Genomic DNA, 12,910 nt, shown 5'->3' on the forward strand with positions numbered 1-12,910 from the left:
TGAATTCAGCTGATTACTAAGTGAAAGCTAGTCTGTTAGTGGGGCTGAGAGGAACCTGGCCCACATAGGAACTGTACTCTGGAAGGCTGCAGCCATTGTACCAATGTTTTGTTTTTGGACAATAAACTGCATGAGAAGCAATGCATTTAAGCAGTTTACTGTCAAAGACTGGTGTTTCATACTATTTGCCCAATCCCTACCGAACTATACTCCAACATCGTCTAGATGCCACCGTCACTTTTGACTGCAACATTTAGGGAGTTAAACTGCCAGGATAAGACAAAACTCCATTCCCGGCAGAATTTTCTGTGGAGACCCTGGGGGTCTGGAGCAAAATCCACAACTATGTATATTTTTATACATTGATTTTGACTTGCATTTGGGGGAGATTTATCAAGCTCAGTCTTTGGTATGGTATTTTGATTTTTTTTGCTCTCCGTTTTGCCTTACATGTGACAAATTTATCAAAAGGTCAAAAGAACAGTGTTAATAAATGTGTCGCACGTATGGCAAAGTGAGGGAAATCCCCTCTGAAATTAATTTTCCAGGAAAACTGTGAGCTGGTGTAGGTTTGCCATGTGTTTTTGCTTGAGCGACTTTTTGCTACAGACACACGTTGATAAATTTGTGGCAACTGCAAGTGTCAAATAAAAATAAAAATACATATGTATGACAGTTTGGAAAATTTCCCCCCAGGCTCATTGGCGACATTCAATGAGAGCCATAAATGCAATGATAAATCTCTGTTATATTCCTTACAAAAATCTACATTAGGTCATTCTTAAAGGGGTACTCCCGTGGTAAACTTTTTTTTTTTTTTTAAATCAACTGGTGCCAGAAAGTTAAACAGATTTGTAAATTACTTCTATTAAAAAATCTTAATCCTTCCCCCCCCCCCCCCTTTAGACATTAGTAGAAGCCCCCCTCCTTGCAGGCAGTTCACGTCCTCTGTCGGGTGCTGCCGCTCCACTGCCCCGTTCTCCTCCGTCCTATGGAGGAGCATGTGACATATACGTCACTCCACTTCCTCCATAGCGTTACGCCGGGCGCAGGGGAGGAGGCAGAGTGACATATATGTTACATGCTCCTCCATAGGACGACATGATGCGGCCCAGAGGATGGGACAGTGGAGCGGCAGCAGGTATCGGCAAACAGCTAGTATCGGCCCCGATACCAGTATCGGTATCGGGACACCCCTACTCTGTAGTATACAGACCCTAAAAAGTACTGGAAAGATTAAGATTTTTTAATAGAAGTAATTTACAAATCTGTTTAACTTTCTGGCACCAGTTGATTTAACCCCTTAAGGATGCAGCCCTTTTTCGCAATTCTGACCACCCTCGCTTTTCGCATTAATTACTCTAAAACGATTTTACCGATTATTCTGATTCTGAGATTGTTTTTTCGTGACATATTCTACTTTATTTTGGTGGTAAATATTCGTTGTTACTTGCATCCTTTTTTGGTGAAAAATCACAAAATTTCATGAAAATGTATCATTTTTCTAACTTTGAAGCTCTCTGCTTGTAAGGAAAATGTATATTCCAAATACATTTTATTTGTATTCACAAATACAATATATCTACTTTATGTTGGCATCATAAAATGGACATATTTTTACTTTTTTTTTTAAATTAGAGGGCTTCAAAGCAATTTTCAAAGATTTCATGAAAATTGCAAAATCTGAAGGGACAGATGTTATAGAACTACAACTCCCAGCATGCCTGGGCAGTCTAGGCATGCTGAGAATTGCAGTTTGGCAACATCTGGAGGGCTACCGTTTGGGCATCACAGTAACAGTGGTCTCCAAACTGTTACCCTCCAGATGTTGCATAACTACAACTCCCAGCATGCCCAGACAGACTTTGGCTGTCTGGGCATGCTGGGAGTTGCAGTTTGGCCTTCCTAGTGGTTGCCACAGTAAAGATCGCTTTACTGCAACTTTCCTTCACCCCCCCACCGTCGCTTCCCTACCTGCGTCGTGATCTCTGCAGTCTCCAGCGACGATCGGCAGTCCCCACGCATCTTCTCCCCCCGTTCTGCCCAACATCCAGGGGTGGGCAGAACGGGGGATTTCCATGGCAACCCACTGTCCTGCGCTGCCATTGGTCAGAATTCAGTTCTGACTAATGGCAGGGGATAGGAGGAGATCGCACCACTGCGACCTTGCTCCTATCCCTCAGGATGATCGGGGCTGTCACTGACAGCTCCGATCATCCCTATTTTCCGGGTGATCGGGTCACCAGAGACCTGATCAGCCCCGAATATTAGAAAATCGCATGTCTGAATTGACATGCGATTTTCTGCGATCGCCGACATGGGGGGTCTCAGGCAAGGCCGTTTGAAGGAATTTGGGGGCCCCAAGCAAAATGGACATGGAGCCCCCCCCCCCCCCCCCCTGATGTTCACGCACAACACACTCTAGGGCCGGCGTCAGGACGTAGTAACGCTGGACCTTGAATTCTGGGAGCGCGACATGAGCGAATGTCGATACGAGGCCCCCACGTTAGGTGCGGCAGAGTTTCCCCCACGTTAGGTGCAGCACAGTTCCCCCCATGTTAGGTGCGGCACAGTTCCCCCCATGTTAGGTGCAGTATAGTTCCCCCACATTAGGTGCAGTATAGTTCTCCACATTAGGTGCAGTATAGTTCTCCACATTAGGTGCAGTATAGTTCTCCCCACATTAGGCTATAGTTCTCCACATTAGGTGCAGTATAGTTCTCCACATTAGGTGCAGTATAGTTCTCCACATTAGGTGCAGTATAGTTCTCCCCACATTAGGCTATAGTTCCCCCACATTAGGTGCAGTATAGTCCCCCCACATAAGGTGTAGTATGGCTGGAGGCTGTATGCCTGTTTACTGCCCTACTTCAGTGCTCCGACCACTGCTCCTTTTGTCCGGCCACCATAGCAGTAGGTCCCGGGACTGGAGGAGCGGTGGTTGGAGCACTGAAGCAGATGTGCCGCTGGTCACTCACCATGCTGGCCAGCGCATGTCCTGTTCACTGCTCCGCTCCTCCGCGTTGCTTTTCAATGGGCGCACGAACGGTACGTCCTGGCGTGCGCTACTTCCCGGCGGTCCCTGCGAGGGCCGCAGAGGGTTAACAGGGGCATGGGATGTCCTTAATAGTGATGGGGAAATTAATCTGGGGGGGAATCCGCCACTGCATGCATTATATACACACACACAAGACACTGTACACATTACATACTGTACATGCATGCTTCATACACACACACTACACATTACATACCGTCCATGCATGCTTCATACCGTGTTTCTCCGAAAATAAGACCGGGTTTTATATTAATTTTAGTCACAATAAACATTATTTATTTACGGTATGGGGGGCTGCAGCAGTGTGGAGAATGGGGGGCTGCAGCAGTGAGGAGGATGGGAGGCTGCAGGAGTGTGAAGGATGGGGGGCTGCAGGAGTGTGAAGGATGGAGGGCTGCAGGAGTGTGGAGTCTGGGGGGGCTGCAGGAGTGTAGAGGATGGGGGGCTGCAGCAGTGTGGAGGATGGGAGGCTGCAGGAGTGTGGAGGATGGGGGGCTGCAGGAGTGTGGAGGATGGGAGGCTGCAGGAGTGTGGAGGATGGGGGGCTGCAGGAGTGTGGAGGATGGGGGGCTGCAGGAGTGTGGAGGATGGAGGGGCTGCAGGAGTGTGAAAGATGGGGGGCTCCAGGAGTGTGGAGGATAGGGGGCATCCTCCACACTCCTGCAGCCCCCCATACTACTTCAGCCCCCCATCCTCCCCTTCCCCTGTCGTCCTCCACACTCCTACCATACCCTACAGCAGTGTTTCCCAACCAATGTCCTCCAGCTGTTGCAAAACTACAACTCCCACTATGCCCGGACAGCCTTTGGCTGTCCGGGCATGCTGGGAGTTGTAGTTTTGCAACAGCTGGAGGCACACTGGTTGGGAAACACTGCCCTACAGTGCCCCCCACCCCTCTGCCATAATAAAATTGGGTACCGGTACTCATTTCACTTTCTTACCGTACCCTGCGGCGAGATCTTCTGCTGTAGCTTACCGTAGCAGCCGGGGGAGGGGACACGTCCGTGACGTCGGCCGTGCATACGCGCCGACGTTTTAGAACGTCAGCGTCCCTGCCTCGGCTGAATTACGGTAAGCCGCGGGACCAGCCAAAGGAGGCGGGGGGGGTGGCCGAGGGGGGCTGTGGGGTCTGCGGGCATTACGCAGGTGGTCGGGGGGGATGTGGAATCTGCGGGCATTACCGCACTGTGGTGGCCAGGCGTGGTGTCGGGTCTGCGGGCATTACTGTGGCGGCCGGGGGGGGCTATGGAGTCTGCGGGCATTACTGTGGGGTCTGCAGGCATTACTGGCGGCAGTGGTCCGGATCTGGACCGCGGTCCGCCAGCAGATTACCCCTGGACTAGGTCTTATTTTCGGGGTAGGGCTTATATTGCAGCCCTACCCCATAATCCTGCTAGGGCTTACTTTCGGGGTAGGGTTTATTTTCAGGGAAACACACACAACACACTGTACACATTACATACTGTACATGCATGCTTCATACACACACACTGTACACATTACATACTGCACATGCATGCTTCATACACACACACAGATAGAATAGATCAGTGTTTCCCAACCAGGATGCCTACAGAGGTTGCAAAACTAAAACTCCCAGCATGCCGTCCGGGCATGCTGGGAGTTGTAGTTTTGCAACAACTGGAGGCATCCTGGTTGGGAAACACTGATATAGATACACACATGCACTTTACATATAGTCATCCACAGTAGTAACACACACACACACACACACACAGGCACAGTACATAGACATACACACACATATACATATATATATATATATATATATAAATACATACATATACACACACACACACCTGCTTATACACACATATATATATATATATATATATATATATATATACATACATGCAGGGGCACCTACTATAGTCAGGCCCCATGTTGTACAGCCTCTGCGGTCTCCTTTCCTCACAGCTCTGTGCTCTCTCCTCCCCCCTCCTCCTGCTCAGACGGCTGCAGGCTGAGAGAAGAGTTCGGGCTGAGGGAAGATACCAAGTGCAGCGGGGGTGGGGGGAGCGTGATTGTGGTGAGGTGAGAAGAAATCCAAAGCTGCAAATGAGTTTATTTAAAAAAAATATGTCAGACATTTGGGGGGCCCTCTTGTTTGACTGGGTGCTGGGGCCCGGAGCACAAATTCCAAGAGCACGATTGTTAATCCGGTCCTGGTGATTAGGGGGATTGCCCCGTTGCTACAGGACGGGCAAGCATCGGCTCAGCCAGCTCGGGGCCCCAAGCAATTGCTTGGTTTGCCTGTCCTGTAGCGACGGGCCTTGTCTCAGGACCCCCCTCGGCAATGTGCCGGGATGCCTGCTGAATGATTCCACCAGGCATCCCAGTCCGGTCCCCAACCAGCTAGCTGCGGGGACTGGAATTCCCACGGGCGTATGCATACGCCCTACGTCCTGAAGAAGAGGTTAAAAAAAAAAAAAGTTTTCCACGGGAGTACCCCTTTAAATCGGCACAATTTGGTGTGACCTTTCCACTATGGAGTTTAATGCAGATATGCTGCGTATTATTTGCACTACAGAATATCTGTTACATTTCTGTTATGTGGGGCCGTACCCCTCTAGGCCAGTGTTTCCCAACCAGGGCGCCTCTAGCTGTTGCAAAACTACAACTCCCAACATCCCCGGACAGCTTTCAGCTGTCCGGGCATGCTGGGAATTGTAGTTTTGCAACAGCTGGAGGCACCCTGGTTGGGAAACACTGCTTTAGGCAGAAAAAAAAGTAGAGAAGCAAAGCAAGTGCATCAGGAATCCAAAGAAACAGAACAGAAAATGAGCCTTATATTTAATCAGCAAGACAACATTATTCATAATTCATTATGACTCTTTATAATAAAAGGCTTTCTTTTTCTTACATAATTTAGGCAATTAGTCAGTATAGAAATTAGCAAGTATTGCCCTTTCTGTTTAGTAGTGCGTAGGTTTATTCCATCAGCGCCACACATAAGCTCAAACAGCAGCAGCCCACACTATGTTCAGAGCTGTGTAAACAGGTAGTCAGTAAATCATTTATCCCTCCAGTGTTGCAGAAGGATTTTGTGCATTTCATTCAAACTTTTAGTCTATATGAAGTAAAATATTCTATAATCATTTCTGGTGTCGACATTTTTTACAGTCGGTGTGTGTCTTGTGATTGCTTTGCTGTGCATAGCTGGGATCTCTTTCATAATCATTGGTAAGTTACCAAGCTCTTTATTTGGATATGCCGAATGGAACCAATGAGTTTTTGCTTGGATTATGTAGAACTGCTGTATTGTGATCAATTGCAAGTAAAATACAGTGATCCCTCAACTTACAATGGCCTCAACATACAATAGTTTCAACATACAATGGTCTTTTCTGGACCATTGTAACTTGAAACCAGACTCAACATACAATGATACGGACAGTCCAGATCTGTGAAACGTGTCAATGGCTGGAGGAACCGACCAATCAGAATGGGCATTCACTGGTAAAACCCCTGTATTACTGAAGTGCATGCACTGACTGGTGTCTGATAGGGCCCCCTACAGTACAGGGAGGTATTACATGTTCTGTACTCTTTACCTGTATTACTGAAGCGCATGCACTGACTGGTGTCTGGTAGCGCCCCCTACAGTACAGGGAGGTATGACGTGTTCTATACACTTTACCTGTACCAGGGTTAGCTGCTCCTTTGGACACCAGGTAAGGACGGCTCCATTACTTTTTAGGACACTGTGTACTGTACAGGTCCCTGAAGAAGCTTCTGTCCTCTACATAGACCAGTGTTTCCCAAGCAGGGTGCCCCCAGCTGTTGCAAAACAACAACTCCCAGCATGCCCGGACAGCCTTTGGCTGTCCGGGCATGCTGGGAGTTGTAGATTTGCAACAGCTGGAGGCTCCCTGCTTGTGAAACACTGACATAGACAGTGATTTACAGCTCCCAGCAGATCTTTCTTACTTTTATATGTAAGGACTTGCTTTATCTATATTAGTTATCTACTTATTTTTCTTTAATCCTCACTTTTTCCTTTTTTTGGATGCCATTTTGGTGCCTTTAGAACCAATTACCAGGTTTCCATAGAGTTCTGGTCTCAACATACAATGGTCATCCTGGAACCAATTAATATTGTAACTTGAGGGACCACTGTATATAAATTAAAAGATATAGGGTGAACATGGAGATAATAAAGCATAAAAGTCACCGAATGGCAATTGTAGAAAATGCTTAAAGACTGACACTTCTATTGCATTAGCCAATAAAGAATAGAACTAGAAATATGCACAAGAGAAAAGACAGTCATGACCGAGATCATAAGAGACATCTTTAAGATATACCCAGGTTTTTGGACAGATGATCAAGAAATGTAGAGGGCAAACTAGCACAGAAGAAACAGACGCTTGTTATTGCCATGAGCATGATGAGATCTGGCAAAGTATACAGAGAAATTATATCTGCCAAAAGCACATAGTCATAGTCTTCTAGAACACAAGCAGGTTGTCTTAGACTGGGATTACAAACAGTACACGCAAATCAATGTTTGGTGGTTTTTTAGAGGGCCAAAAAGAAGGTGCTGACAAAAAGCTCAGACCTCCTGCAGTTCATCACAATCATTTCCAATTCGGCATGTAAAAGAAGGAATAGTTTGCCTTAGTATGGGGCAATTGGCATCAGCCTTATAAGGGTTATTTGCCTTTTTCTGGATCTACACAATAGGGAAAAAATAGGGATATAGGTTGAACTTCATAGACTATGGTCTTTTTTCAACCTTTAAGGGTCTATTCACACGTACAGTATTCTGCGCAGATTTGATGCGCAGGATTTCAAGCTGTGTCCAGTTTACATTGGAATATGCGGCAGAAAATCCTGCGCATCAAATCTGCGCAGAATACTGTACGTGTGAATAGACCATAAAAGGTGTACTCCACTGGCCAGCGTTCGGAATGTTCCGAAAGCTGTTTTCATGCGTAAATGTTCCGAATGCTGTTTTTCGCGCTGCAGGGGTCGGCCATGCCCATTGTGACATCATGGCCACGCCCCCTCAATGCAAGTCTATGGGAGGCGTGGCCCACCCCGCAGCGCAAAAACAGCGTTCGGAATAGTGTCTGATCACAGGGGGTCCGAATACTGATAGGACAGGAGAGAGCACAGAGGAGTACTATCACACAGGAGAAAGCACAGAGGAGTCCTATCAGACAGGAGAGAGCACAGATGAGTACTATCAGAGAGGAGAGAGCACAGATGAGTACTATCACACAGGAGAGAGCACAGAGGAGTACTATCAGACAGGAGAGAGCACAGATGAGTCCTATCAGACAGGAGAGAGCACAGAGGAGTACTATCACACAGGAGAAAGCACAGAGGAGTACTATCAGACAGGAGAGAGCACAGATGAGTACTATCAGAGAGGAGAGAGCACAGATGAGTACTATCAGAGAGGAGAGAGCACAGAGGAGTACTATCACACAGGAGAAAGCACAGAGGAGTACTATCACACAGGAGAAAGCACAGAGGAGTACTATCAGACAGGAGAGAGCACAGATGAGTACTATCAGAGAGGGGAGAGCACAGAGGAGTCCTATCAGACAGGAGAGAGCATAGATGAGTACTATCAGAGAGGAGAGAGCACAGATGAGTACTATCACACAGGAGAGAGCACAGAGGAGTACTATCAGACAGGAGAGAGCACAGATGAGTCCTATCAGACAGGAGAGAGCACAGAGGAGTACTATCACACAGGAGAAAGCACAGAGGAGTACTATCAGACAGGAGAGAGCACAGATGAGTACTATCAGAGAGGAGAGAGCACAGATGAGTACTATCAGAGAGGAGAGAGCACAGAGGAGTACTATCACACAGGAGAAAGCACAGAGGAGTACTATCACACAGGAGAAAGCACAGAGGAGTACTATCAGACAGGAGAGAGCACAGATGAGTACTATCAGAGAGGGGAGAGCACAGAGGAGTCCATTCAGACAAGAGAGAGCACAGAGGAGTCCATTCAGACAAGAGAGAGCACAGAGGAGTCCATTCAGACAAGAGAGAGCACAAATTAGTTGGCACAATCTTGGTAATTGTTTAACACATGTATGTGTGATTGTGAACATGAGTGGCATGAATAAACTACGCAAGGATTGTTAACTACTAGACATGCCTCTATGTTGGCGTTGCCGGTATCTTGACAACTGACAAGCATGCACTAATAATGTCATTGTCCAGGGGTTGTGCGCTGCCACGAAGTTCATTACTCCGAACGCTGTGTGTGGGCTTCCGTGTTTGGGGCCCCTCAACGAAAGTCTATGGGAAGGGGGCGCGACCGCTGTCACACCCCCTTCCCAAAGACTTTGGTAGAGGGGGCGGGCGTGACGTCACGAGGGGGCGGGCGAGACGTCACGAGGGGGCGGGCGAGACGTCACAAAGGGGCGGGCGTGATGTCACGCCCGGCGGCCGCGAACACAGAAGCCCGCACACAGCGTTCGGAGTAATGAACTTCCGGAAGCTGTGAGCGGAGCTCCAAAAATTAGGGCAGCGCACAACCCCTTTAAGTGCTTATTTCTTTTTTGGGGCTTTCATATTATTTTAGCACAGGATTCCTACATATTTGTGGTGGTGGTTGTCTATATTGGGTTTCTGTAAAAATCCACTAGACAAAAAAGTGTCATGCAACAATATAATAAATGTCCATAATGTATCTTCTATAGGATTATAAAACAGCAGGTAAACATAAACATTCTATGTAACAAGTGGAATAGTACTTTTTTCAGAGCACGGTGGGATAAGGTACCATAATTGTCAATGAGCAGTATCTAGGATATTTTGTATGTGAAGTGGGATTAATGGCTTGCTTTCACACAGGGACATTCTACTTGGGTGAGTGTGTGCTGGAGAAACACATCCCTATCTATGTGCTGGTACAAGGAGTCCTTTTCCTCTTAATTGGATGCACTCTTGTGATGCTTCTATCAAGTGACAAGTTAATCTTGTTTTTCTTGTTGTTCTCCACACTATGCATCTTCTGGTTCTGTTGGCTGATAACGGGTAAGTTTGTCCCCGATGTAGCTAGGGCCCCCACACTTCACCCCCTGATGTAACTAGGTCCCCCACACTGATGTACCTAGGCCTCCCCATACTGTGACACAATACTCACCTGCCAGCGCTCCCACATCGGAACCCAACCACTGACACAGAGATCTTCTGCCACTTAAGGCAAGTCTTCTTTTGTAGATGCAGGTGGTATGACGACCCCTGCACCACTAAGATGGTGCCATCCAACTGGTGATGAAGCCAAGTGCTCTCTTGTACCTTACAGTGCTGCAAACACATTCAATTGTATCTTAAAAACATGGCTACAATTGAATCCTGCCACTGGCAGGAATATGCCAGGCTTTCCAAGCCAGCTCAGAAAGCAGGCTGGCAAATCCATTGAGCAGGGCCAGAGCAAAAACTGTAATTGGGACTTGTCAAATGAAATTGGGCATTCTCTTCCAGCTCTGTTTGTGCAACCCAGACAGATTCCTATAGTAAATCTTTAGGTCTGTCTTGTGCTGTAGGCACAGAGCTGGAAAAGCAGTCAGTCTCATGCTTCTCCCAGCTATATCTACAAAGATCCCGACTGATCAAAACTTTTCACTCGTCTCTACAAGTGACGGGTACAATTTAAGCATTAATTCACATATAGTAGATTTGTAAAAAATTCTTTATCTGCCCAAATTGCCTAAATTGGGTTTGTGAAAAATCAAATGCTATCTGAAGAAATTCACATGTATCGAACTGATTTCAGTCACAGAATATACTTAAAAAGCTTAGCCCTGACAATCTTAAAAATGTACTTTCTTATACTTTTTAAAGGGGTTCTCTGATATTGGGTAACAAAAATAAAAATGCTGCTAAAGCATAAAGAATTGCAAATCTGTCTGCCCCAGTTCTGAAACCACTAAGAACCCATTTGTTTTGGTCTTCTGTAGGTCTTTTCCTATGTTCACATATTTACTGTGCTTCCTGGTTGAGCAGTTGCTCAGTACTTCAATTCCCCAAAAAACAATGCTTCCCTTTATCACCAACCTTCCACCCTGCCCATTTCCCTCCCACAGCAATCCTTCCAAATTCCCACCCAGAGCTGCTGCAGAACATTGCATACCCCATCTCTCTCCACACAGCAAGTCTGCAAAAGCTAGTGTATGTATTTCCTGTCTGCTCCTCTGTCTGTGGCATTGCTCACCACACAGCAGCATGCTGTGAACCCAGCTAAAAAATTAAAGGACTATACAACTTCCTGTCAGGTGGAAGTCAAGCAAAAGCTCTACGAAGCCAGTACAATTAGCAATAACACTATATTAGTATGTTATATGTCTTGGGGTGATAGTTTTATTAGGGAAAAAAAACTTATACTGAAATACCCTTCACATGTTATAGTCATATTGCCGGTTTTGTTGCAATTTTTGAAAAGATGGTACAAAAACACAATATGATTGCTGGTTTAACACACAGGCCAGATTTATTTCTCCAATTATGCCAGAGGCTTGGTAAAAAGGGCGAAGCTTCGGCAAAAGAAGCATGGCATAAATGCATCTCCTTTGTTGGCACACAATTTTGGTTCAAAGGGGTTTTACCAAGCAGATAAATAGACCTAAAACTCATGCACTATGTAAAATTAAACATATTTGAAATAGACTATATATATATATGATTGTGGGAAAGTATGTTCTCTTTTCTAAGTCAACAGCAGGGTCACAAATTAGAGAGGAAATCATGAAATAATTAGATTTATGGTGGACACACCTAAATAAATAAATAAGCCAACTAATAGTTGATCTTTAACTAACATGTGGGTATTTCTGGGCGTTTTTCTGTTTTTGCACTTTCGTTTTTTCCTCCTTACTTTTAAAAAATCATAACCCTTTCAATTTTGCACCTAAAAATCCATATGAGTGCTTATTTTTTGCCCCACCAATTCTACTTTGTAATGGCATCAGTCATTTTACCCAAAAATCTACGGCGAAACGATAAATATAATCATTGTGCGACAAAATTGAAGAAAAAACAAAATTTTGTAAATTTTTGGGGCTTCCGTTTCTACACAGTACATTTTTTCGGTAAAATGACACTTTATCTTTATTCTGTAGGTCCAACCGATTAAAATGATACCCTACTTATATAGGTTTGATTTTGTCGTACTTTTTAAATAAATCATAACTACATGCGGGAAAATTAATACATTTAAAATTGTCCTCTTCTGACCCCTATAACTTTTTTATTTTTCTGCGTATGGGGTGGTATAAGGGCTCATTTTGCGCCGTGATCTGAAGTTTTAATCGGTACCATTTTTGTTTTGATGGGACTTTTTGATTGCTTTTTATTCCTTTTTTTTTTTTATAGTATAAAAAGAAGAACCACATTGATCTGTGTGCTCTGCGCTCGATTGATAATGCCTGGTCCTGCCAGGCTTTATCATTCTGAGCACCGGAGCTGGCACAGGAGCAGATGTAAGCCCTCTGGCTACCTCCACAGTGGATCGCCCCCTGGGGGGGGGGGGGGGGGGGGGGGAGGGGCGATCCACCCCATTGGACCACCAGGGATGGGATAAAGGCACCTTTAGACGCCACTGTCAGTTTTGACAGCGGCGATCTAAAGGATTAATAGCCGGCCGCGTGTCGGCTATTGACACTGGCCCTAAGCTACAAGAATCAGCTGGGGGCCGGCTGGCATGATGCGAGAGTCGGGGGCCCGTGTCATACCCCATTAACGGCACATGGACGAGCATAGACGTCCATGGTCATTAACAGGTTAAAGTGCTTTTAGAAATGTACAGTATGTGAAGAAGCCCTAAGGCCGATACTACTACTTGGTAGCTTTAATTTGGCT

The 12,910-nt window shown here is 45.9% G+C and overlaps 1 protein-coding gene across 4 annotated transcripts in view; it reads left to right on the forward strand.

The window, feature by feature from the left end:
• The window catches only part of LOC130277070 (transmembrane protein 272-like), a 35,423-nt gene that overhangs the window by 16,457 nt on the left and 6,056 nt on the right, over window positions 1-12,910 (forward strand). For all 4 annotated transcript variants that reach the window (XM_056527349.1, XM_056527351.1, XM_056527348.1 and 1 more), the window contains exons 4-5: window positions 6,203-6,262; window positions 9,905-10,087. In XM_056527349.1, the coding sequence (XP_056383324.1) occupies window positions 6,203-6,262; window positions 9,905-10,087 (243 nt within the window). The remainder of the gene's footprint in view (window positions 1-6,202; window positions 6,263-9,904; window positions 10,088-12,910) is intronic.

This window comes from Hyla sarda, chromosome 6, assembly GCF_029499605.1.
Source record: "Hyla sarda isolate aHylSar1 chromosome 6, aHylSar1.hap1, whole genome shotgun sequence".
Taxonomy (NCBI): Eukaryota; Metazoa; Chordata; class Amphibia; order Anura; family Hylidae; genus Hyla; species Hyla sarda.